The 26,725-nt window shown below is 46.5% G+C and overlaps 1 protein-coding gene across 8 annotated transcripts in view; it reads right to left on the bottom strand.

Moving 5' to 3' along the window:
* The window catches only part of AMOTL1 (angiomotin like 1), a 146,535-nt gene that overhangs the window by 100,689 nt on the left and 19,121 nt on the right, over positions 1 to 26,725 (bottom strand). For 4 of the 8 annotated variants that reach the window (XM_045790785.2, XM_087868236.1, XM_045790789.2 and 1 more), the window contains 2 exons: positions 25,920 to 26,134; positions 13,920 to 13,970 (listed from right to left, as the gene is read on the bottom strand). In XM_045790785.2, the coding sequence (XP_045646741.2) occupies positions 13,920 to 13,970; positions 25,920 to 26,034 (166 nt within the window). In that variant the 5' untranslated portion in view covers positions 26,035 to 26,134. The remainder of the gene's footprint in view (positions 1 to 13,919; positions 13,971 to 25,919; positions 26,135 to 26,725) is intronic. The other 4 variants (XM_045790786.2, XM_087868238.1, XM_087868235.1 and 1 more) reach the window with 1 other exon arrangement.

Raw genomic sequence — 26,725 nt, forward strand, 5'->3', positions numbered from 1 at the left:
ACAGAGTGGCGTCTCTTCTGTGCCAGGTGATTTCGTACATGATCTCATTTTATCTGGACCTAACGCCCTGCACAGTAGGTGCTATTATCCATGTTTTACACATGAGCAAAGAGGCTAGGTGAGATTAGGTGAATTTCCAGCGATCACGTGGTGCATGAGTGACAGAGTCAGGATTCCAGCCTGTTTGCAGAGCAGAGCTGTGTTGCTTCCCAAGCAGGTGGTTCTTCCTCCTGGGTCTCCTGGACAGGGGAAACGCCTCCCCATCCTTCAGGCCTCACCGCACCACGAGAAAGCACCATGCGGCCTGACCCTAGTGCCGTTAGTGATGAATCTAGACGGTCTCCATAGACTCCTGGGGGCTGCTAGAGACCTGAACTTGTTACTAAATTCTTCTCTTTCCTTACGGGAGGGAGCAAGAGCTATGAAACGCACCCCCCCCAAAAAAAAAACACCATGCTAGATACGTGACAGACCAGCAGTACTTTCCCATCTGTGGCACTCAACACTGATTTAAGTATTCTAGAGCACAGGCTGAGGAGTCAGACGGACCTGGGACCCACTTCCCCTCTGCCACTTATTGGTTACATGACTAGTTAAATGACCTGACTTTATTAAAGTTCAGCTTTTCTTCTTTTAATAAGTAGTAATTACAGTAGCATCCACCTCAAAGTGTTGTGAGAAATGCATGAGTCAGTTGCATGTAAAGTATAAAGCTCTCCGCACTGTGCTTAGCAAGCAGCACACACTCCATAATTATTAGCTATTATTACTAACCTGTTATCCATTTTCTTTCAAAATATGGTCAGTGTAAGAGATTTAATTGCTGTTGTGCTAGATACAGAGTTTCTTTTTGTTTACATTTCTTGAATCTGGGAACATTTCATTGGTAGATCCAGGAAATATGAATGATGGGCATCGTGATTTGAGTCCCTCCTCTCCCCAATTAGGAAAAAATATCTCCAGATATCCTTATAGACAAAACAGGAAAAAAATGGGTTCGATATTTACAGTCATATAAAATATTAAGTAACCATTCCCAATGAGTATTGATTGCTGGAGTGACAGTAACTTCAATGGGAGGTTGAGATCACGGGGTCTGATGATCCCACTATGCCAAATATTAGTCAAGCTGCATGTGAGGCCACATGCTCAGTTCTCAATGCCAGGTTAAAGGGAAATCTTCCTCACCTAGAGAGCACTCTGCAGATGTTGAGCAGGATGGAATGGAGAAAGCAGAGCGTATTAAGAAAAGTCCATTGTGTGGAGAAGATTAAGATACAATTTGATAGCTATCTTCAAATATTTTGGTAGCTTTCAGAAAGAAAGGTCGAACAGACTTATTCTCTATTTGCCATATAACACTCTAGAGCATTGTTTTTTAAACGTAGTTGGCAACCCATTAGTAGAAATCAATTGAGCAGGCTAAGCAGCATTTTAAATAAGTGAAAGAGTACATAATGGAAAATACCAGATGCAGCCAATCTAATAAGGGTAATTACTATCCCATACAACGTCTGTCTTAGTTATATTTATATTAAGATTTGTATGTGTGAGTCTCAATGTAAAATGTATCCTGATGTTGGGTGGCAGTAAGAAAAAACGTTGAAAGCTCTAGAAGACAAAACACAGACGGCTGGGTGCAAGAAACAGAAAGTCAGGTTTCAGCTCCTTCCCTACAAAGGAACTGTTATAATAATGATCACTGCTTAGCAATACCAGGCGGGGGGACCCCCACACATACATCACCCCTCTGGTGATGATCTAGCACAGGCTGAGGGCCGATGCCTTACAGAAGGAGGGCACGGGGTGTCCAGTCCTAGGAGGACACAAAGATATTCTGACTCTCCAAAAGACAAAAGATTGGACCTGAGCTTGTTACAAGAGAGAATGGAGAAAATCAAAACCTTAATATCCATACTCCAGAAGCCATGTGGCCTATCCAGGAGAAGGACTCGCTCTGTGTTTATATGTTATACAAATGGAGCATGCATCAAATCCCTGAAGTTGTTTAGGATTTTTACTCTAGGAAGGATTAATTTCCAACATCCTTTTCTAATTGAGGTGATTAAATAACTCAGACATTAGCAATCAGGTCTCATGGATAGAAGCACCTAAATGGGGTCCTGTGTGGATTGAGTACTTGGTGATAGGAACAGAGCTGTGTTTTATCCCGCCCCCAGCAGGGTGAACTAAAGTCCAGTGCAAAGAACAGACAGAGCATCCCCAGACGCTGCTCCCACACCTAGGACTGCCAGATAAAACACATGACTCCAGTTGTGTTTGAACTGCAGAAAAGCAACAAAATTTCTTTAGCATAGTAGGTCTCATATATTGCAGAGGACATGCAGATACTTTATAAAAAATCATTTGCTGTTTATCTAAAATTTAATTTAACTGGGTATCCTATATTTTTGTTTGCTAATTTTGACGAACACCTGCCCACACGGGGTTATGTCCTTATACCTGCCTTAGAGGATTCCTCAGTCTCTCATTTGGTAAACAATGTGGAATGTTAGCACCAAGGAGCTGATAGTCCAAAAAGCAACACTGACGCTAATAATGGAAAAAAGGAGTGGAATTCAAATGAACAAGGTGCTAACAACTTTGTCCCACTGAACCCCCACTGAGCCAAACGTAAGGACCTTTTGAGAGCGGGACAGACTCCCATGAGACACCAGGCCTGGCCCAGTATTTAAGGAAGGAGTTAACGGGGTTATATTCCCACTTTGTAGAGTTTCCACGCGAAACCCCAGGCACACATAAGGAAGAAGACTCAGCTTCCTTCACCTGCTCTCCATTATTCAGCACTCAGCTCTGCGATCTCTAGAGGAGGAGTTGACTGTGGTTCTGTGGCAGCCACCAGCTATTTTAAGACAGATATGATGCTGTTCATGCCTGGTACCCTTGCTCTCTTGCAGGTCATGCTGGGAAGAATGGATCTCCTCCAGGAAGCCTGCCTGGCCTCCTCTCCACCTCCATGATTGAGTCAGGTTCCTCTTCTCTGGGGTCCCAGGCCCTCCTTGCAGACTTCCCTGATTGCGCTTACCATAATAATAATAATTACAACCACTCATGGAATGCCAACTATGCGCTAAGTACTTTGCATATATTATCTTATTTAATCCCTCCCAATTACCCTATGAGGCAGGTATTTGCACTCCCATATCACAGATGAGTAAACTGAGGTCTAGAAAATTTAGATAGCCCACTCAAGGTCCCTGGTCAGAAAGTACCCATCAGCTTGGAGGAGCCAGATCTCCACCTGGTAAATTACCACCTGGTAATTGGTCTTTCTCCCTGACTTAGGTCATCGCTTCTTTGAGGAAAGGATTGTGTCTCTTCACCCTCGTGCCCCCTAGCCTACCTGCAGTGCATTGTTGTATGCAGGATGGTAGACGGGTCAGCCCATATTTTTACAGTCACATAGACCTGACTGCAAATCACGGTTCTGCCAAGAATCTGCCATTGAGGATCAAGAGTTTGGGTTCTCATAACTTAGTCTGAAACTGAGGATGGTGGGTTAAGAACCCTAGCAGTGAATAACAGAGCTGGGCTCAAGCCCTGGCTCTACCACCCACCAGGTGGGACTTATTTAATTTGTCCAAGCTTCAGTTCCCCATCTGTCAAATGAAGGAAATAATAGTACCTGCCTCACAGGATTGTTTCAAGATTGTTTCCTTAGCAACATACTTAATACATGGAAAGCGCTCAACAAATATCAGCTCTTTTTATTAGAGTGCATTTAAAACTTCCATTTGAACTGGAGTAAATAAATTTTGGTTAACTAACTGGCATACATATTGCAAGTTTCAAAATAGTTTTTATTCAGGAGATCAGAATTTGGGGAAAATAAACCCCATCATGTAAATAACTTAGGGGAAACTTATTTTAAAAAGAATTAATCAAAGGAGAATTTAGTCTTTTTAGTATGTACACAACACTGAAAGAGTTCCCAGAAAAGGAAAGAAATATCCATGAGAATGTCACCCTGGGAGTGTGGGATCAGGGCTACCATGTTCACTTGTGTAGGCTGTTCACTGCACAAGAGTGCCAGGCTGAGGGAGTGAACAAGGCAGAAGTGGGGGGCTGAAATCCAGCTTGCACTCTACCCACTAAACCGGGAACCCTGTCTCTGCTCTTCATCCGCATGGAAGGGATGATTTTTTCCAATTTGTTCAAAGGCACTGTTTGAGCTTGTGGTGGCTCTGGCTTTATACTTTTGTAGTTGATTCTTTTTCCATTTTCTCTTCTTTCAGTGTCACTAGATGAGCAGAATAGGAGAGGAGAAATGGGATGGAGTTCAGGGAAGGAAGACATACCTGAAAGTGATGAGTGAAGTGGGGGGCAGGGAGGAGGCAGCAAAAATGGATAACATTTACTGAATGCTGGCCATTTGTCAGGCACTGTCCTAAGTGCTTTAGATGCGCTAACTCGTTTGATCCTATACGACAAGGGAGCCACTGGAGGTGAAGGCAGTGGGTGGTCACATGAGCTACACCCACACGAGGGTCGCACAGGACAGAAAACCACCTGGCATACCCTAGTCCACAGCAAATGTTCAGAATCTGGAAGCCTTCTTTTGAGTATGGAGGGAAAATGGCTTTTCGAGCCAAAAGGGAAATATTTCATGTTAAGGACACAGTCTTAAGTTCTCTGGCTGGACAACCACAAAAGCTACAATACTGTACTTTTCTTTTTGGTCAACAGCCAGTGAATAGCAAACCTCTGGGAGACAGAAATGCCAGTGCCCCAGCAGGTTACACATCCCAGCAGTAGACCTTCATCATTCAGCTCCCCTGCAGCCCCGAACTTTCTGTAGGGTTCATTTCAGACCAGATTCTGCACCCACAGGTCCCTTCTCTATTCTCTCAAAAACATGAAGTTTCTGTAAAATATTTACTGTTAAACAGAGACCTGAAAGCAGCTATGGTGCCCACTGTTCCCAGTAGAGTTAAAAAAAAAAAAAAACCTCTGAGTTTGAAAATAAATCTTTCTACCAGGTGGTCAGTAATCTTGCCAACTCTGGATTTGGGGGTACAAAGGTCATGGGGAGAGGCGAATTAGGCAGAGATAAATATATATACATATTTGACATTAAAATAACCACACATGTGTGCCATGATGATGAATGTCTGTAACTAGTCAGCCTGTAGGGAGAGTGTTTCAGCAGCCAGCACACAGCTAGAGACAGCAAAACCACCCCTGAACATCTGTTTCCCCCATTTTGCCAAAGAGCAGTCTTTTTTTATCCTTTTTAATAATTTGACCTGTTCCATTTTCTGGCAGAGGGCCCTAAAAAGGCAAGCACTGCTTTTGCTGTCCATATTCCAACTAAGATAGGAAAAGGGAGGAGGGAACAAGAGCAGGAAGGGGGAGACAGACATAGAGAAACAGAGGCACAAATGAGGCAGGGAGGGAGACAGAGAGCAGGGGGAGACAGGAAAGGGGGAGGAGGAACACAGAGAGAGAGAGCACACAAGAGATACCAAATCATTTTAATGTGCCCACCCTGAGCAAAACTGATCTGAGAAAAATATAAACAAAAAGGACATGTTCCAGACTGATCATCCAGTAAGAACATGACCCAGAAATCATAACCACAGTACTCCTGAGCAGATTAAGCTGGTTACTTAACACTCTCTATATTCCAGGAGTGCTTAAAATCGATGAAATATTATTTATAGGTAGTTACATTGTGTTTAATAGTCAGGAGTAACTGGACACAGGCTTAAATATTTCTAGTAAAAACACCTCTCTGGCAAAGAAAATGCCCTTCCCATTTTCCTGTGTAGTGTGTGTGTGATCCCATTATTCCATATCTGCTTCCTTGCTCTTTCTTCTGTTTAGCCAAGGTAAATAACCGTTTATCCCCCAGAATGTATTGTCATTTCCTTTTCCTGCTCCCTCCTCTCTCCCCGCTAGAACACCCTGAACTAAAGCTTCATCTCCCAGCCCCCCGCAAACAAACCTCAGGAGCGAGGTGGCGGTGAAGGCTATACCTGAGCCTGAGCCCACCGGTCCGTAGTCCCGCGTCAGAGCTCTCCCAGCTCCTACTGCCCGGTCCCAAATCACGGAGCTGCAGACGTTTGGTTTCCTTCAGAAATAGCATGAGCACCATCAGCACCGGGAAACCATAAGAGGTTTCCCGTCGCAGGGACTCTGGGCTATAATACAGAGCAGGAAGAACAGGAAGCGGATGAAGGAAGAAGCTAGAAGGAGTTGTTCTGCTTGTTGCTTCAGATCCCATTATGGAAAATTCCTTTGGAGCATACTGATCATTATTTGTTGGTCTAAAAACCAAGAAAAATACATATATATAGCTTTGAGCACCCACCCTTCATGCATTTATTCAGCAAATACGTATAGAACCGCCACATACTGTACTGCCAGGCCCTGTACTAGTTCCTTCTACATAATTTATTGCCTTCAGCCTCAACTAAATCCCCCTGGGAGGAGGGCAACTTGTATAGTCTCCTCCCCAGGAAACTGATTTTGGCTCTGCAGCCAGAGATGATATTTTTTTATTAATTAATTCATTCATTTATTTACTTGAGAGACAGTACAGAGAGGGAGAAGCAGACTCCCCACTGAGCAGGGAGCCCAACGATGCAGGACTCCATCCCTGAACCCTGGGGTCATGACCCCAGCCAAAGGCAGCCGCTTAACTGACTGAGCCACCCAGGCACCCCAGAGATTATATTTTTAATCTAAGGTTTGCCTCTAACTAGCTGTGTGATTTGGGGAAGATAATTTAACCAGTGTGAGCCTCTGTTTCCTCCTCCATAAAATGAAAATAATTCCTTCTGCTCCCTGGAGCCGTTCTGAGGATGAAATGAGCTGATACCCCCAACCAGATCAATCATGGAACAGACTGAGTTGCCCAGATTTAGGCAACTACACCCATGGTGAACTCTTCTGTGGCTGTTCCGTGGGAGCCAGGAGGCCGGCCCACACCCTGCGGCAGGGTGAGGTTTCCTGTGAAGGGAATTGAACTTCCCGCTGTCAGTCATCCTGAGAGAAAGCTAAAGGGGGGTGAACATTCCCTCCCTCTCAGAAGCTATGTTTGGGGTTGGGGTAGGAGGAAGGCAGGACAGAAAGGCTTCCAAGGTTGGAGAGATCTGGGGCGGATCCCAGGCTGGGGTGACTGGCCCTGGCTGTTTGGAGGCCAGCCAGCGCAGGGCAGATAGCCAATCTGATCCCAGACCCTTGGTGGGTCCAGGCTTGTGTAGTCATGAGCAGGCCCCAGGCCCACTCTGAGGCTGAAAGAGCACAGAAAAGAGTGGTAGCCTCATCCCTGAGGCCAGCAGACGGTAGGACACTGGGAAACCATCCAGGCTCGCAAGTGAATGCCAAGCCTTCAGGTTCTGGTATGAGCAGGGGCGCAGCAGCCATGGCCAGCATCATGTGGCCACTGGTTTCTGAAGAACAGAGGACATGGAGCAGTTAACACGATGTCCACGGGCCTCAGTGAGGTGTCTGGATTCTAGCTCCCCTGGTAAAAACCTAGAGCAACCAGAACTGACTGTGAATGCAAATAAGCACTCCTGAGACTTCTTGGACGTAACATCGGAGGGGAGCCTTAGAGAAAGACTTGATCTGTCAATCATATGGGCAGGCAAATCCTCAGAAGCCAATATATTTGAGGGCATTGATGTGGGTGACATGATTCCAACTCCAAGCTGGGAAGCTGGGTAGACAGTTTATACATGTAAAGTGCCCAGCACAGAACAGGTGAACGATAAGCCCAACATCTTTCTCCTTACTCATCCCCATAGAATGGGAAGGAAGAAACTGGATGCAGGATACACTTGACTTGGAACAGATCTGTTCACAACTCTTGAGTCTTGCTGTATCCCCCTAACATAGGGTGGGGGAGGGCAGATGAGAGACAATATTATTTAATTCATATGCCAGATTAAACCTTTAGGAAGGTTTTGACCATGCTTGAAGGCATCAGACCACTTGCCTTGGGACATGAAACCGTGAACAATTAATGACGGTCGCTGTATTCAAGCTTTAGTCCTACAATGCATTCACTTCTCACCCCCATGGTCTGAGGTCAGCACTATTATCATCCGTGTCAGCCAGGGCCCTAGCAGGAAATGGACAGTGTGCCTGGATTGTGCCTGAAGAGGGTCTAATGAAGGCCCTGCTGACAACACTGTGCCAAGCAGGGTTAAGGGAAAAGAAGCGGTGAAGAAGCCCCCTAGGCACAGCCATAGTGGGGAGCCACTGCCACCCTAGGTCAGGAGAGGAGATTCCAGAATCCAGCAAGATCTGATACTATAAAGGAGGGTGACTCTGGAGGAGCCGTGGCCTAGGACAACACAGCCTGCCAGGAAGGGAATAAGTACGCTGACATCTCTTTCTTTCCACCGTCCCCCACTCCCCACCGTGCCTGCATATCCTGCCAGTGCCTCCCACTGGCCCAATCCAACTAGAAGCCAGATGATACATTCCAAAAGGTATGTTTTTCAGGCACAGAGCAGAATGGCAAATGATGGTGAGTGGATCTGGCAGAGCATCAGAAAGTAGCTGACACATGGTTTTACAGATTGGAAATGGAGATCTAGATTAAGTCGTTTGCTCAAGGTCATGAAGCAAGTAAAAGGTAGAGTAAAATTTAAGCCCACACAGTATGACCCCAAGTCCATGTTCTTAACCACTAAGACAGGTTTCCTTTAAAAGCTTAATTACCCAGCACCTCTTTCTGCCTGTACCCTACCCAATCATTCTTCTGTTAACAGACTACCTTACTCCCACCTGACTAAAGTTCAGACCAAAGGAATGTTGAGTGAAATGATGTGCCTAGACTGCAGGTTTGCCCTCCGTTTTCCTTCTGTCCTTTCTATGGACCGGAATGCGGACGTGATGGTGGGGGCTGAAGCAGCCACCCTAAACTCTGTGGAAGCAACACTTCAGGACATCAGAGCACAACAAAACCCCCACAGCAGCACTGGACTGCTTAGGTTATGCTCTAAGTGAAAGAGAAACTAACTCGCTTCTTGTTTAAGTCACTGTCATTTTCGCCTTTGTTACAGCAGCCAAGCCAGTATCCTAAATAATACAGAGACCGAACACCTCCAAGGCCAGAATGTGGCTCCGTCGCTGTGCTTTGAGCAATACGACTGATAGAGATGGCTGGTGATCATCAATGTAAGTGTTCTTCCTGGCACATTACTAAACTACATTTCCCATCCTCCTTCATCTAGGTGAGGCTATGGGACTAGTTCTCACCTTTGGAATATGAGAAGTGAACATGTTACCTCCAGGTTGAGACAACTCAACCCTAGACTATAACGCAAGCAAGAAACACCACCTTGACCATGCTGAGCCACTGACATTTGGGTCTGTTTGTTACAGCAGTTCACCTGTCCTGACTAATTCATCCTTAACGAGCTGCTGCACTCTGACAGATATAAATACTATATTATCCAGAGCTGCAAACTCATCTCATATCTAAGGAGGGCAAGGGGGTAGGCTGGTAAACATTTAAGTTATTATTTTAAAGAAGTTACACAAATGTTATCATTTACTCTAATAAAGCCCATACATCCTGCTTGAATGAGGAAGATAAAAGTTGCATAAGAAAACTCCTTCTCACGGTATACCGACCCTCAGCGAAGTTAGCCCTGGTGGCTCCCCAGAATGCTGTGTTCCAGAGCACTCCTTTCAGGACTCACGGGGAAGTTCACAGGGTCTGAGCACAGACAGCAGCAACTGAGCTCACTGAGGCATGCCAGAAGGTCAAGCAACCCCAGAGGGCAACAAATTAGGAAAAGTGAAGGGGACATGGGACCTGTCTGCTTTTGGATGGTGGGAGGGCATTTGCCCCCCATTCTTTCTAACGTCCAAACTTTTTAAAATAAGCATGTGTTATTTTTATACTAAAAAATGGTTTTAAAAGTTTGACTTTTAAGAAAGGTAAAAAATAAACTGGATAAACCTAAAGAAGGAACATGAAAGAGAGATATAGGGCACAGGTCAAAGGATTCAGTCCCCAAGGCATGGTTATAACAAGCAGAGGGGCCAGTCTTAGAGACATGTACCTGAGAAGGCAAAGTATCCCAGGATGACCCTCATTTACTTGTTCAACAAGCATTTGCAGAAGCCAAGCACGATGTGGCCATTAGATTTACAAAGAATGAGGTGGCCACCATCTAGTGCAATAGCTCACAACCTTGGCTACCCACTGGAATCACTCAAAATCTTTATTTTATTTTATTTATTTTTTTAAGTAGGCTCCACGCCCAGTGACACAACCCTGAGATCAAGACCTGAGCTGGAATCGAGAGTCGGATGTTTAACTGCCTAAGCTACCCAGGCACCCCAGAAATGTGATTTTGAAAAAAACACAGTACTAAAACACTGATGCTTGGGTCCACACTGCAGAAATTTCTGATGTAGCTGGTCAGGGTGAAGGCTTGATCTCAGGACTTTTACTGTGCTGGGTGGACAACCACCAGGAGGACATGATACATGGGCTTAGTGTTGAAAGAGGGGTAGGAGAAAAGGAGAAGAGGGAAGGAGAGCATGCAGGTACAGGGAGCAGAGCTGAATTTAGAGGACTGCCCCTTACTCAAATATAACTAGAAAGTTAGAGCGGGTGGGGGTGTTGCAGATCATAGAGGTTCTCCCATGCCTGACCAAGTACCTATCCTCTAGGTAGCGGGGAGTCGAGAAAAGTTACTAGACAGGGGCAGACATGGTCACATCTGGGTTCATCTCAACTCTCCAGGCACTCCTTCTTACCCACTCAGACAGCCAGCACTTCTGCCCACGGTTGGGACTATAGAAAGGCAATGAAGAGGTATGGGCTTTGGCTCCTCAGAAAATGGCACCATCACAGAGAGAGGGCTTTTTCTGGATTCTCCATCATAGACAGCCTTCAATACAGTACTCATCTCGAGATAGACTTTTGTCTCTACTGCCTTTCCAAAACCCCCTTTTATCATAACTTAATTTCATTACACAATCTTGCTGCAACACTGAGAATAAACCTGCTAAGGGGCCAGTGTAGTTCATTTGGAGACTTAGATGAAAATTTGGAGGTAAAACTGACCACCAATCACACCACAAGAAAGTAGTGGGGTTGCCTACCAAAGGCCACAGATAGAAACCCATTCCACATGCTGCTTCAGGGACAAATCACTAAATAATTCAATTGACCTGATCACCATCCCTGAGCATCTGTTTTGGAGACCAGGTAAGCTGCAGAGAAATTTCTAGAAATAAAAATGGTATTGGTTAGTAGGTGGGACAATTGATAAGAGCCATTCCATCCTTCCTGCACAGGAAATAAGTACCTTTCAAATGAAAATAATAATAATAATAATAATAATAATAATAATAATAATAATAATAATATAACAACAACAAGCACTTCCTGAAGACCTGCACATACAACACATGGTACTAGGGCTTTATAGACACCATCTACAACATCCATGCAAGGTTTCCATTTGGGTTGAGGAGATACCAAGGCTCAGAGCAATTTAGTCACCTGTCCAAGGTCACAAGCAAGTGCAATGATAAACTAAGTTTTTGTTTGTTTGTTTGTTTATAAAAGGGGGAAGGGGCAGAGGGAGAGGGAGAGAGAATCCCAAGTAGGCTCCGCACCCAGCGCGGAGGCCCAACTTGGGACTCGATCTCATGACCCTGAGACAATGACCTGGGCCGAAATCAAGAGCTGGACGCTTTAACCTACTAAGCCATGCAGGTGCCCCTCAAACTAAGTTTTTATGACTTCCCTCTACTTCTTCTTCAGGTCCCTAATATTCTGGCCAGGGGTTGATTCTGTGCTCATCTGTGTTTCAGAAACAATGGCTGCTTGACAAGCTCATCAACTGCTGTAAGAGGCATTGTTCCCACTGTGCTTCTAAGAAAAGCACTAAAAACTATCATGACTCTTTCCAAGGGAGAAATGCCAGCTTCCTCTTTGATCTGAGCAGCATGGAAACAATGCAGTCCCATCCAGTGAGCTCCTCTGCCGGGGAGAGAATACCCCTTTGGAGACACCATACACGCGAACAGCATGGCACATGATTATAAATAATAAATACCCATAGCTATGGGCCTCCTTTGGCTTACGGCTCCTCGCAGCATCTGGATGACACCTTAGAGGTCAGCAGGCACAACCCCAGCTTCTCAAAGATGAGAAAACAGGCTAGTTCCCATATCTATTAAGGACGATGAAGCAGTGAGAACCTTGGTGTCAGGCTCTCAGACTTGTGTTTTCTATTCTCGGGCATCCTGCAATCTCAGAGCCCAAGAGGGAACCCCACAGTTCCTGTAACACTCTCCTCTCCTCATGAGGAACTGGGCATTTCCCACAGGGGAACTGAAGAGGGAGAAGGTTGCTTTCTTATTCTCTCCTGAATATTGAAGGGCTTTCTTATTGAAGTTGCTTTCTTATTATCTACCACTAATTTGAAGGGCTGCCCCTATTTATCAGGGCCGCAGCACTGAGGGCAGTCCAGTCTGTGGCTCCCGGAAGCAAATATGGAAATGAAAGAAGGTCAAACACCTGGGCCTTTCTGGTACATAAATCATTCTGTGAATGCAAACTAAATTTAGGAGTTATACAGGCGGTTTCTCAGAGCAAGGAATGCTCAGCCTGTCACTGCTTACGCTTATCTATAATTTAAGAGAACCAAATCGCTTCTGTCACAGTGTAGAGTGCCAATGGTGGTCTCATTAATACACAATTATACACGAGTGGAGCAGATCACCAAGAATCTGCCCTCTTAATAAGTCACTTCATGCAAAGGTATGGTTTAGATGTCATTTTCTTTTCATAAAAGGATTCACTATAGTGAGCCTTTAAAAGCTAGTTTTGTTTATGCATTTAATCTATGATTCCATTTATAGAGATATGATTGCCTCACACCTTGTCAGAAACACGTCTTCTGAACAAAACAAGGTACTGTCTCCTGCCTCAGAATGCCACTCTTGATCCAGACCTATTCTGGGTGCCTGGCTCAGAGAAATGAATGGAAGTCATTGCGGAGGTGGAATTTTACTTCAGGTGGAGTGGGATGTGGTAAGGACATACATCCCAGGAGGAGGGCTGACCAGAAACCAGGCTGAGAATGTTACTGTGGATAAACATTTTCAACAGCTGTCATTCCATGCTAGGAAGGCAAGATTTTCAAGCTGGTGATAAGAGAACAGCAAGGACAGATCTGACAGCCCAGATTGTTAGCAGCTAAACTAAACCAAAAGGTTTGGGGTGGGGGGAGAAAGAAAAAGAAACTAACCACTGAGCCACCAAAGTGAGACTGGGTGGCAGGAACATTTAGAGGGATCCTGACAATGCAAATTTCCTTCCCTCCGCAAAAGGAAGTCTGTCTGTGACAGGAGTGTCGCAGTTCACCCACCACAAATCTACACTTACAGGGACAGGCACCACCACAGGAGGATGAAATGCCCTATTCCCAGACACCTACAGGCTGAAGGAGGAGCTTCTAGGCAAGGAGGCACGCAGCTCCCAGGTCCTGACTAGACCACCGTTTGGGGCCCTCGACTTGGTTAAATTCAGGTTATGGACTACCCTCGCGACGTCCTCCTCGGCAAGGTACTTAGCTAGGCAGAGCCAGCCACCGGCGCGCCCTTCCAGACAGGATGAGTCCGGCTCTTCCAGAGGCCCCAGGTCGGGAAGTTTCCTGTGCCTTGCTCCTCCGAGCAGCACCAGCGACCTGGACACACACACACACACCCCACATCTGACACTTCCCCCGCCACCCCAAAGCACACGCACCGAGAAAATGCCGGTTCCCCAGGGCGAAAGAAACGTGACCCCGGAGAAGCGTCCCCTGCCCCCTCCCCTTCTCCTCTGCTGCTTATTGTGAGTCGGCGTCCCCAAACTCGCGGTTCTCGGGAGGAATTTGGAGAAGAAAAGGCAAAAGGGCTAGACTTACCTAACTCCTCCGGGCTGTAGGGCGCGGGAGAGGCTTCCACAAACTCACTGTCTGGAGGAAGAAAAAAAGCAGAAAACAAAAACTGAATCGCAATCATTCAGGGCAAATCGATCAAGCATCTGTTAACCGCGCAGGTCCCTTAGAAAAGCGCGGGTTTCTCTCTCCCAGAGACGGGAGTCCGTGAACCCGGGGGCCAGGCGGGGTTCGGGACACCCGATCCAAGGCGGGTAAGAAATTACCAAAGAAACTTGCGGGGACAATTCGGACCGGGGACCGAGCGTCTCCCAGGCTCGGGCAGGTGCGCGCCAACTTTCCGCAGGTACTACCCCGCGGGTCCCCGGGCCGGGCGCGCCGGGCCGCGAACCCATCCTCCGCCCTCAGCCCGCGGGGCTCATCGCTGCGGCGCAGAGAAGCCCCAAAGTTTCGCGGCGGGTCCCGGAGGCCCGCGGGCGCGCGGCAGTGGCTGCGGCGAGCTCCCTGCGCCCACCAGGCCGGGCGCCCCGCGCGCATCCCCGCCGCCGGTTGCTAGGCGACCACAGCCGTCACGCTAGGCAGCGGCGCGCGCGCTGCCTCCCAATTCCCTGTTGGAGGGTGTCCTCCCCCGCCCCCACCCCCTTTGACCATTTATTAAAAACTGGAGCATAACCATTTCTAAAACGATTCCTGCGTTGTTGTATGACGTCTGCCCTACGCCGATGCTGGGAAAACCGTTTGTTCCGGGCTTCTCCCGGGGAGATGATGCAGGATTTTCAGAGCTTGAATCTGTCTTGCACCAGGGAAGAAGGAGCTTCGAGTGCCCCCCTTCTTTCTGAACCTGAATTCTAACTGTAGTCCAAGCAATATTTCCTCTCCTTAAGAGACCACCTGGTTCAAACAGCGAAGGTAGTATGTCCCCATTTTACAGGTAGGAAAATTAAGCCTCGGAAGTTAAGTAACTTAAGGATAGGACTGCACAGCACTGTGTGTGTGTGTGTGTGTGTGTGTGTGTGTGTGTGTGTGTGTGTGTGAGAGAGAGAGAGAGAGAGAGAGAGAGAGAGAGAGAGGCTGAGGAGAGCAGAGCAGGGTTTCTTCTACTATGTGAAGAGTTGAGTGGTTTCAAATACAGGATATAGATACAGAAGTTATGATCTGAGAGTCCAAGATGCAGGTCCTGAAGTAATCCATATTAGATTGCAAGAACTTCCCTGTCTGGGTCCATGGCCTGAATAACTCGGGCAGATGCATTTTGTATTTTCCCCCAGGACTGACTGACCGCTCTGCCTGGCACAGCTCTGGGCTTTAGGGATGTGCTCCAGAGAGCAAGCCCGCCCTGATGGCAGGAGGAGTTAAGAGGAAGGAAGGAGTAAACTTGGGAAATGGTTGTCCCTTCTCCGTCCTTGTCCTTGGAGACTGACAGCGGGAGTCAACAGTCTGGGCAACCTCCCGGGAGCCGTCTACAGTCTCGGAGTGACCAGATCACCAGCTGCAGCAGCCTGAGGGCCCCTGGATCTGTGCCAGTGTGCTCCAGTTCCGTAAACACTCAGCCATCTTCGGGCTTTCCACTGTCAGCTTTGGGTTTACAAATTACCTGGGAGGACAGAAAGAAGCCCCTGTGGCCAGCCATTGCTCAAATAGGAACGCCAGGGAAGCAGGGCGGAGCTTCATCCCTGAGCTGCCTAGCCTAGCCCTCTGTCCTCTTCTTTTTTCCCACTCTTGACAATCAGAGCTCCCAAATCCAAGAGGTGAATGTGCTGGGTGAATGTTTGCAGGCGTCACTCCATCCTCTCCCACCTCCTAGAATCCTCCGTTCGCCCTCACGAATTCATGGTTCATCACCAGCACAATCCCCCATATCCTCAGCCTCTTCTCTGTTTTGTCCAATTTCTTACTCTGATCCAAACCTGACTCTCCCGGAATATAACACACCATGTTACCCACCACCTCTACTTATTGCAGCCATCTCCATACCCTTGCGTTATTCCACCTCATTCCTTGAAGATACGGGTGCTTGGATCACTGTCACTTTCCCCAATACTATTGCTGTGTATTTCTTATTTCCACATCTACAGAGTGGATTCTTCTCATACTCTGGTCTCTCACCTCTTCAACATTATCTTCTTTCCTTGACCTCCTCCAACTATCCCAGCTCCCTCCTCTCACAGTGACACCATCCATAATCTCAGTATCATGCATTCTTCTCTCCACCCACCATCTCCCACCTTTCCAGTCTACTCTCTTATCTTAATCCACTGTCTCTTTGACCCTCACACCACCTATGATTCGCTTATCCCATGACCTTTTCTCTGTCCCTTATTCTCCTCATGACTTCTCTTACTCCTTTATCCACATTGGTTTCTGGGTTATTATCTTTTCTCCTTTACATACACCTTCAGATTCATCTCCCCCCATGCTCTCTCTCCATACTACTTACACCTTCAGATTCTTCTCCCCCCACCCCCATTCTCCATACTTCTTACACTTTAGATTCATCTTCCCCCACCCACTCTCTCCATACTACTTACCTGGAAAAACCACACCTTGATAAAATCTGATTCTCCACTTTCTGTCAGCACCCAGATAAACACAATTGGAAAAGCATAGCATCATGCCTTATTTTCAGTTCATGATCGCTGACCTCAAGTGGACCTGTGTTCAGCCCAGCCATCCCTCTCCATTTGCCCGCACTATTTCTCCTTCTCCTCTCTTGTTACTGTGGGTGAACCATCTCTACTCCATCTAAGGCCACATCCTCCATTACGGATCAGATCCTGTCCCCTCTCATGTGGCTTTTCCCCTTCCTACCTAAATTACAGTTTTCCTCTATCCTAGGTCATTTCCAACAGTATACAGACATCCTACTATGTTCACTCTTCCTTAATGCTGCATCTCTCCCCAACTACTGCCCCCAATTCTCAGCTGCCCTCTACAACAAAATTCATCAAAAGAATTGTCTACACTCATTGTGTCCACTTCCTTCTTTTGCTCTTAAAGGCAAACAAGTTTCTAGTTCACCACTCTTCCAAAGTAGCTCTTGCCATGGTCGAGACTGCCTTTGCCATTGCCACTTCCAATGGTCATTTCTTGGTCCCAATAGCAGCTTTTGATCCACTGATCGCATGTGTGGGTGGACTCAGGTGATTGTCTGCAAGACTAGTCTCCTCTGTTTCCCCATCTTATCAAGAAGCAATTAGTCTTTGTGTTCTAAGAGAGATGATCTATGGAGGACCATGGTTCCAATGTCAGTTCCACTACTTGTTAGTAATTTAATTTCTGCAAGCTTTAGTTCCTCTAATAATGGAAATAATAATCACACCCAACTCATAAGGTTGTGTGGTCAGAGTGCAATAAACTAATGTACTTAGAGCCCCCAGAAGAGACACTGTCACATTGTGAAAATCAGCTAATATATTAGTTATCATTGGATGGCAAGGTCCTTTATGGCCGGGGAAAATGGGCTCTTTTTTTTCTTTTAACAACTCTGAGTTGCTGAAAGCAGTCCCTAACCACAGAGTATGCTTCAAATTAAGGGCAAGGTCACATTGCCCTGACTTTTTATTGTGTTCCCAGAGTTGGCTTGCAGGTCAGTTAGATGGAGGTGGGAGAAGGTTTTCCCCAGGGGAAGAGCAAATGTTCTACTTGGCAGTTAGGTTCTGGAGCCTGCCAAACTCTTCTACCTCACAATGGTATCCCCTTCAATTTGTTCCTATAAATGGATGCCTTATAAGCCAAGAAATCTCCTTACAGCACTTTAGTTATTTGAATTCCCTGATCACTTGAAGGATAATGAGAAAATATGTTTCTTGCTTTGATATTTGCTGTTGAAAAAATTAAATATATGATTCCAATCTCCTATCTTAGGAAGCTGAGCAGAGCAGACAATAATATTTCCTGTTACTCAAACAAACATTTATGGGGAAACGCCCACACTTCCAGGACTGTGCTAAGTACTGCGGATGCAAAGTTGACCTGAACAGGGTCCTGCCCTCCTGCTGCTTCCCATCTAATAAGGGATTCCATGACAGAGGCTCTCACAGAACCTCAGGCAGTGTCCAAAGTGCCTGTGTATGCTTGACTTTCATAGACCTCTTATAAAGAAATGGTTCTGCTGGATGGTCACTGATCTATAAAGGACAAGGCACAAGCTTACAGGTTGGAAGCTCAGCTCTGTCAGGTTTTTTTTCTTAAGTTTTTCAACTTTATTTTATTTTTATTTTTTAAGATTTTATTTATTTATCTGAGAGAGAGCACAAGCGGGGGAGAGGGGTAGAGGAGCAAGGAGCAAGGAGCCTGATGTGGGGTTTGATCCCAGGACCCTGGGATCACGACCGGAGCCCAAGGCAGATGCTTCACGAACTGAACCACCCAGACGCCCCAGCTCTGTCGATTTTTAGAAGGCACTCTCAGGGATGTTACTAAACCTCTCAGAGCCTTGAAGTCCTGACTTATTTCACTGGATGGTCAGAAGCTAACAGGGGAAGTCTGTGAGTGTGCTTAGTAAATGTGCCTTTCTCTCCAACATAGAGGGCCGGACCATGCCGGAGTCCCCTCTTTTGACTGTCCTAAAGGAGAGCACTCCTCATGCACCAGGGTGTCTGCAGACAGGAAGAAGAAGTTCCTCCTCCCGTTTCTAGGTCAGCACTTATTAGAGAGAGGGACATGTCGGGAGACAGTGGCAAGGAGGAAATATTTCTGGGACTCAGGTTTTCCATAGAAACAGATTATAGAAGGGGCTAAGATCTAATGTCCACTCTTACTATTGCTTGCTACATCATGAGTTGAATGGGTTTTGGAAGCTAGCCTGGGAACCCAACCCCTAGCTTTAATATTCATATATGCATATATATATACAGGTATGTATGCAAATATATAATATCACATGTATATATAAGTTGTTATATATATAAATTGTTATTATATAGACAAATAGTATATGTTCAAGGTAAAGGAAAAGTTATTTAAGTACAGATGAGTATAAACTAAAAAATGAATTCCTCTTTCCCATCCTATCTCAGTCTCCATCCCCAGACTGAAACACCATCCACAGTTGCTTGTGTGTCCTGGGAGAGAAGTTTTTAGGCATATTTAAATGTATATATAAATTGTTTAAACAAGTTACATATCATACTACAGATTCCAAATTAAAAGCAATAAATTTCTAAGTGAAGTTTTGGTCCAACTCCAATCATAAGCTGGGGTGTGACTATTTTCTGTTTCGTAGGGCAAGAAAGTGTACAAAAACCAGAGAAAAAAGGTCCTATCCACCAGCAGAAAACAGTAAAATTTTGAGCAAAATGTAGACACTGGAAGGATGATACTTCAGTTTTCTGGAAAGCTCCATTAGAACCCCCATTCCTTGGTGAATGAAGTATGGTCATGTAGCAACATTGGCTCTAACTCTAAGATCAAAGGAATTCTTAGCTCCATCTCTTAAGCCAAGAGTACACTGCAGATGCTTTTGGGGTGGCTAGAATAATGCTCTGAGCACAACGCCCAAAACTAACACCCTGCTGAGTGGGCAGGGGCTGCCCTGTGGCCAGCTGTGCCCACTGTAGTCTGAGAACGCCATCATCCTCTGGCCAACTCTGCCCACAGGTGGCAGGGCCTGCCTTGACCGTAGGCTCTACTTGGAAGAAAGGCCACAGACTGGGCCCCTGTTGTCATCTCTAGGCGGCGTTTACAGGCTGCTCTGACTCTGAGGTCCCCAGGGGCTACACAACTCCTGGGTCATTGGAGAAGAGGAGGAGATGAGAGTTTCATACAGGTACAGCTTCTTCCTCCAAGAAATGGGAAAGGGGCTAAATGCCACATGGGGAGACTTACTTGCACCTAAAGTATGTTATCAATTCCCTTTGCAAGAAAGAGCTGTGCAAATTCCATAATTAACAAGTTTGAACGATAGCCAGAGGCTGCTGGGATCTGTCCACAGCCTTCCCAACCCCAGACCCTGGAAGGACACCAATTTCAAGCATGAAAGACAGAAAGAAGTGGACTGAGCCCTCCCTCTGCCTTCCTCTCCTCCCTGGCATTGCCCTTTGCTCCTCTTCTCGGCAGGTAGCCTTCGGTCTCCTGGAAGCCCTCTGCTAGTTAACAGCAGAGCAGCAGAGAAGCAATGCCCGCCCCTCCTCCCCTCTTCTCCTTGGGGAACGTGGGCAGGGCTGATTTAGGAGGGAAGAGTGGGGCCGTGGCTGCCTGAGCACAGCGCGACTCTCTTCTGTTATCCAGTCTCTTATCTTTGTCCTCTTAGGACAGGCCAACCAAGGACAAATATATGCCCACCCATAAGGTTTCGTCAGGAAGAAATTTGCACTTAATTGGTCACGGCATTAGCTCCGGGGCTGAATCGGCCCAAAGGACATCTCCCCTCCTCCTAGAGTTTAATACATGTGTGTGTATATATATACATATATTTAATATATGTATATATATTTAATATATGTATATATATTTAATATATGTATATATATGTAAATATATATGCATTTTTAACACAACCCAACTTCTTTATAATTCTTAATGAAATGGAGGAAGAAAACATAGTTGTTTTATTTCCCTTAAATGAAAATCAAAACCTCAGATAACTGTGTTAAGTGTTTTATAGCTTCCAGAAGAAAGAAATGGTTTCTACGGGAAGAGTAGTTAACTATCTCGCACCTGAGAAAAAGTCATTATCCTTAGCAGAAACAGTACAAGCCAAGAGATGATAGGATACTAAGTCTGCCAGGAAGTCAATGGTATTTGGTAACTTATTTAGCATATTTGGCAAATATGCTAAATAAGTTCTCAGAAAAATCCGAATACCAATGCAGTAGGCCCTACTAACAAGAGCGAGGTGTTTCATGAAATACATAAACACATTGTATCCATCCAGCCCTCCAGGATTCCTATTACTAAGTATGGAACAGAGATGAAGATTTAAAAGACTTCTCACTCAACATCCTATCAAAGGAAATAAACTCTGGCTGAGCCAAGAAGCTACTGGAAGGTGTATGTGGACATGAATCAGAATAAAGAACCATTCCAAAAATACACACAGAAAAAGGTCCCTGCAGAGAAAAGTCATGACACTTCCAACTCGCACTCAGTTGGGTCTATTGAGTGAAATCTGACAAAATACCCTGTGTTAAGATTGGGGGGGGGACATTTGCTGCAGTTGAAGTCTATGACCAAACCATTAAAAAAGAAATCCATTGGATGCATGTGAGTCTCTGCTAAGACACGGAGACCTGCCCCATCTCGAATTTCTCACCTGAGATTCCTGGACTGAGGCCTGAGAGGAACTCTCTTCTTTCAGAGACTACAAATAGTCCGCTTGGCCTGCGCGGGGCCTCTCTTCTTTCACCTTGGAATGGGTTTTCCAAGAAGCTATGGCCCTAGCCGTGAACATAGCGTAAGTGCTGGAAGGAGCCTCGGAAGCCAGGGCCTTCGTTTTGCCACTAGTCTTTGGTAAGTCTCCAAACCTGCCAGCCCGTGAGCTCCTCTGGGAAATGCAAAATGAAACGACGTTTGTGGAACTTGTTAAAACAAATGCCAATGGAGAGGATTGTGGGTAACAGATTCCATTGTGTTAGTCTTTTTACCACACCATAAGCAAGAGGAATAGGCAAAAAAAAAAAAAAAAAAATCAAGCCTCACAGAAAGGTTGACATGTCAGATAGTGTTGTCCTTTGAAACCAACAGACAGGGGTGCCTGGGTGGCTCTGTTGGTTAGGTGACCAACTCTCGGTTTCGGCTCAGGTCATGATCTCAGGGTTGTGAGATCAAGCCCCGTGTCAGGCTTCGCAGGGAGTCCGCTTACAGATTCTCTCCCTCTGCCCCTCCTCCGACACTCTCTTAAATAAATAAATAAAGCATTAAAGAAAGAAAAGAAACCAACAGACAAGGAAGTACAATGGACACGGCATAGCCTGGCAATAGAAAGACCGGAGTTCGAACGCAAGCTGTGCCAGCATTTGCTGTATGAGCTTGCCTCCCCAAGGCTCAGTTTCCTCATCTGCAAAATGGGGATATGTAATAACACCTTGATGAGATTTCAGTGAGAATTTACGTGAAATCAAATAACATCCGCGGCAGCGCTGGGCACACATGCCACCCCCAGAAAAATTTCCTCTTTTCCTTCCTGACTGATGTTAACACTCTCCCTGACCTTGAGGGAGACCAGAAGGGAAATCTGCTCCTTCCTGTTTTCATACCCAGAATGGGGGCGTCGTCGTGGCATTTCAACCACACGCCTGGCCTCTCCTGCCAGGTGTGGGTTCCCGAACTTCCTGCCTCTCTCCGAATGAGGAGCGTAAGCAGGTTGAGTCTCCTGGGAAGAATGGAGGACAGTAGGATTCCCAGAGAGCTGAGTGAGCACATCTGTAACAGGAAGAAGTGCTTTAGAGACTCACTAGGAAAGGCTGCGGAGGCCACCCCTCCTGCGCCAAACCCCCACACGTATGATGTGGCAGCTGGCGAATCGAAGGGGCAGCCAGATCAGCTGGTGATGTCACAGTCAGAAACAGAGCTCTGGCCAAACACTGGCCCCCCTTCTATTTGATGTGTCAGGCACTGCAGACAATTTCATTTGGAAAATGTGTTCCAGACCTTTAAAATAAATTTGAAAAACCAACCACCCAGGTCCTGGAGGGTGTTTTCAGGAGTGTAGGAAGCAAGACAGGCGGAGGGACTTTCCTCCAGAAACTCCATTTCACCCCCAGACACCCTGGATTCTCCTTGCCAGCTTCCTGGAGGCCGTCCCTCTCTAATGGCAGCCCGAGATGCTCTGAAGATAACACAGAGGCAGATGTTGCATGGATTTAGCCCTGCCTTTAGGCCGATGACTCACCAGGATGACAGAGCTTCCCTGGCAGATAGCACAGTTCTCAGAGGACTCTACGAAGCCAAGAACAAAACCCCAAGGCTTGGACACCTTCAGGACTTTCCCTGGGACTTCACTAGAAATGGAAACTCTCTTCGCCCACACTGGGTCTCAGAAATGGAGGTGCAGGTACCAGCCAGTGGTGGGAGAGGTGGGACAGGGTTTAGGGCATGGAGGAAAGATGCTCAGAAGCAGGTGGGTCAGGGCCTTGGCAATGCATTAGCTGGAGTGGCCGTAGGAGGGTCTTGGATGATAATCCACACATTGCAACAGCTCTGTTGATTTTCTGGCCCTGCTCCTAGCCTGTGCTCTTTTCTACTATGGCAATGAAATAAGCAGCAATAAAAATCTGTAATTGGCCCACCAGAGCCTTAAACCGAGAAGGCAGAGTAGGGAGTGTTGGAGGGTAAAGTGAGGGGCAATAGCTTATCGTGGCTTGGGGTCAGGTAGATCTAAGTTCAAATACCCACTCTGCCATTCACCAGCTGAATGACCTTGTGCAAGCCCCGTGTCAGCCTCTTCGAGCTCAGTTTTAGTTATAAAATGAGAATGAGGCTGTGAGAATGAATTGAGGTCATCTGTATCTATACAAAAAAAGGCTCAGCATAATGTCTGGTGCAATGTACATACCTAAGAAATGACTGCTTTTTTTTTTTTTAATGATTACTCCAATTCTGACTTAGCTTTGGCCCAGTGGGGCTTCCCCTTTATTTCTGAGTGCAAGTTCCCATTTTGGCCCCCTCTCTAGTCCTCTTTGGACCTGCGCCCTTACCCTGAACCCCAGCCCAGGCTTCTGAGAACCACCCTACTACCAGCTGCCCAGAAGGATTTCCAAGTTTCAGCTACATTGATTCATTGTCACAGTGCGTCACCCACATACCACAGTGCTACCATACTGTGTCTCAGACACCTCCAGCCTCGCATATTGCTTGTCTGGACCAGGACCACATATGGTACCTATCACCCACTAGAGCTAAGCTCCTCCAGCAGCCCTTGAAGCTTTTCCCTTACCTGAGAACAGGGACTCCCCATTAGTCAGATCTAGGACACAGGTCTGGTTCCCCTTCCTATTAGCCAGCCATGCCTCAAGACGGTAGATACATGACGGAGTCCACTCATGGAGAGATGCAGTGGTTTGTGGAGTTGGTCACAATAAGCAGCTTTTAGCCACCAGTTTGTCACAGCGATCCCAAAAGCTTCTAAAATTCTATGGTGGGTGCTTCTATCGCCTAGGTTACAAAAGCACTGGCAGACAAAGCACACCTACTTCCTTTCTCTCCTCTGCCTGCAGACTTTGGCAAACCAGCCTGGAGCCAGGAAGGAAATGTTAGGGGTGTGCTGAACTTCTTGGGAAGCGAGGCAGTGATGCCAAGGGACAGATGTGTAGGGTCCACCTGGTTACCCCCGTCGAAGATGGCTCTCGGGGAGGGTAGAGATACCCAGGGGACATGGTCCTACCCACAGTTCATCCATGGAGCCACCCAGCCAGCCCACCGGTAAATATACATGCATCAACCATTTGCCAGGCTGCTTGAGAAAGGGATGCAGTTGTGAATAAAACGAGACTCTGCCTCAGGAAGCCCACAGCCTGTCCGGGATAGGGACAGTCACGGCACAGCGTGGTAGGCACTGTAACCCAGGAATCTGTTCGTTCTGTGGCAGCGCTGAGGTCGGGTCTCTCGTTCAGACCCAGGTGGGGTGGGGAAGTGGGGGCAGGAAGAGACCCCAGAATAGCAGAACGCAAGTAGCAGGAACCACCCTTCCAGAGGCTCCCAGTGTATGCGAGTGGGATGCATCCAAGTTTCCAGAGGCAGTCAGCACAGCAATGGAGGGGGTTTGTGTTTAGTAGTGAACAGCAGGAGATGGGTCTAGAGAGGCAGGCAGAGGTCTGAACAGGAAGGGCTGTGTGCTGAGCTATGAGGTTCCAATATATGCCATGGGCAGTGAGGAAATACCAGCATAAGAACCTCTAATAAGTGGCGAGGAGGACAATGTGACAGGGTGCAGGAGAGAACAACTGTTGGCTTCTGGCTGAGCTTGTCCAAGTTTTCACAATGTGCTGACCTTTCCTGAGGCAATCTCCCATTGTGAGCTGTAGCCTTGGTGCAGTGCCATGTAAGTGACCCCACTTTGGAGATGGGGCACAGCAGAGGGTGGCCTAGTGATCTCCATGCCCACCTTGCTCTCTTGTGTTCCCAGTGCTTGGCACATAGTAGCTGCTCAGTATTGGTTGAATGAATGAATGGATAAGCAACAATGGGAGGCATAACCTTACTAAAACCCTCAGGTGAACACATTAACCTCAATGGCCTTTACCTCCCTAGCCACAGAATGGCTCCTACTGCCACAGTAGCTCTCTGTTAGATTTGGGGGATGGTGGAAGGGTGGACTCTTAGACCTGAAAGAGACCCACTGCTCTGTATGAGACCTGAAAGAGACCCATTGCTCTGTATTCATACAACATTTGTATGAATGTTGTATGAACTATGAAAGTTACAACATCCCTATCACTTCACACTGAGCTGTGTTAAGAAAAAGAAGAGACGATAAGCTGACCTACTCTTGTTTATACTGGTTGTATTCTCCTCAATGGCAGTCTTTGCAGAGCTGTTGAGAGGAGAGGAGACAAGATAAGCAGGAATACAGGGGCACCTAGGGTGCTCCGTTGGAAGAATCCCACTCATGGTTTCGGCTCAGGTCATGATCTCAGGGTCCTGACTTCGAGCCCCGCATTGGGCTACATGCTCAGCAGGGAGTCTGCTTGAGATTCTCTCTCTCCCTCTGCCTTTGCTCCTCCCCCTACTCACACAGGCTATCTCTCTCTAAATAAATAAATCTTAATAAAAAAAAAGAAGAAGAAGATAAGCAAGAATACAGTGCCTGACACGTGTTAGGTGCTCAGAGGTATATGACTAACCTCCTACCTGGCTAGGGTAAGAGCTCCGTAAATGACAGCTTGCATAACTCATGGTCCTTATCAGAGCCCTACAAAGTAGGCGTTCTTACTCTCATGTTAGAACTGAGAAAATGATAAGCTTTCTCTGGCTATGGAGCTTGCAAGGAAGAAATTTAGGATCTGAACCCAGATCTGCCGGACTCCAAAGTCCATTCCTCTCCTCTCCACCTGGCTTCTTTTGAAAAGACAAACAGCATGGGGCACGTACTGAGCACAGCTGGGTTGACACAGTGCGTGCAGGAGTTGAAGAGTACCACGTGTATCAGGGACATCAAAAGCAGCCATACCCCCTCTGGTGTTGGCAAAGTGATGAATTCCAGCATGAGACAACCAGGTTCCTTCCTCCAGGGGCCATGTTTCACTGAGGTCCATGCTTCCAGTGGACTCTCTTGTCTGTGCAGCTCTCAGATCAAACGGAATCTCCTGAAATAAATAATGAGCACAAAAATGGAAGATGAATTACCACTGTGCTCTCCTGGGGAGGAGAAGCTTTCTGGGAGGAAAGTAGTCATTTCCAGTTCATTATGTTTCTTTAGCATGCAAAGATTGTTGGCAAGATTTGGGCACCGCCCGAGTGTGAGATCTTCCAAGGGGGCTGCTCAAGTCCACAAATCATGGTTTCTCTCCCCATTCACTTAACAGATGTTTGTGGAGCAACTACCACATGTCAGGCTTGGAGCAAAGAACCTTGTGTGTTGAGTTCTGCGTGGCTTCTAGATTTCTAGAATTTTAGGGTAGGATACAGTAGAATCTCAAGTTCATAAAAATACATAGGTATATACTTCTATATGTGCCTAAAACACAGATTGGAAAATTTGGGAATAGAAACCTGGAAGTAACTACTAATGCATTGAAATTATGAGTGCTTTTTATTTTCTTTGGAATTTTCCGCATTTTCCACAATAAACATGCATCACTCATACAGTCTGAAAAAGCTATACAATAAATATTATTTGAAAGAAAAGTACCAGGGCCAAGAAGGACCATGGAGGCCAATTTTCCATTTCCCCCTTG

The sequence above is a fragment of the Ursus americanus genome, chromosome 16 (assembly GCF_024610735.1).
Source record: "Ursus americanus isolate L20-20 chromosome 16, mUrsAme1.1.p, whole genome shotgun sequence".
Lineage (NCBI taxonomy): Eukaryota > Metazoa > Chordata > Mammalia > Carnivora > Ursidae > Ursus > Ursus americanus.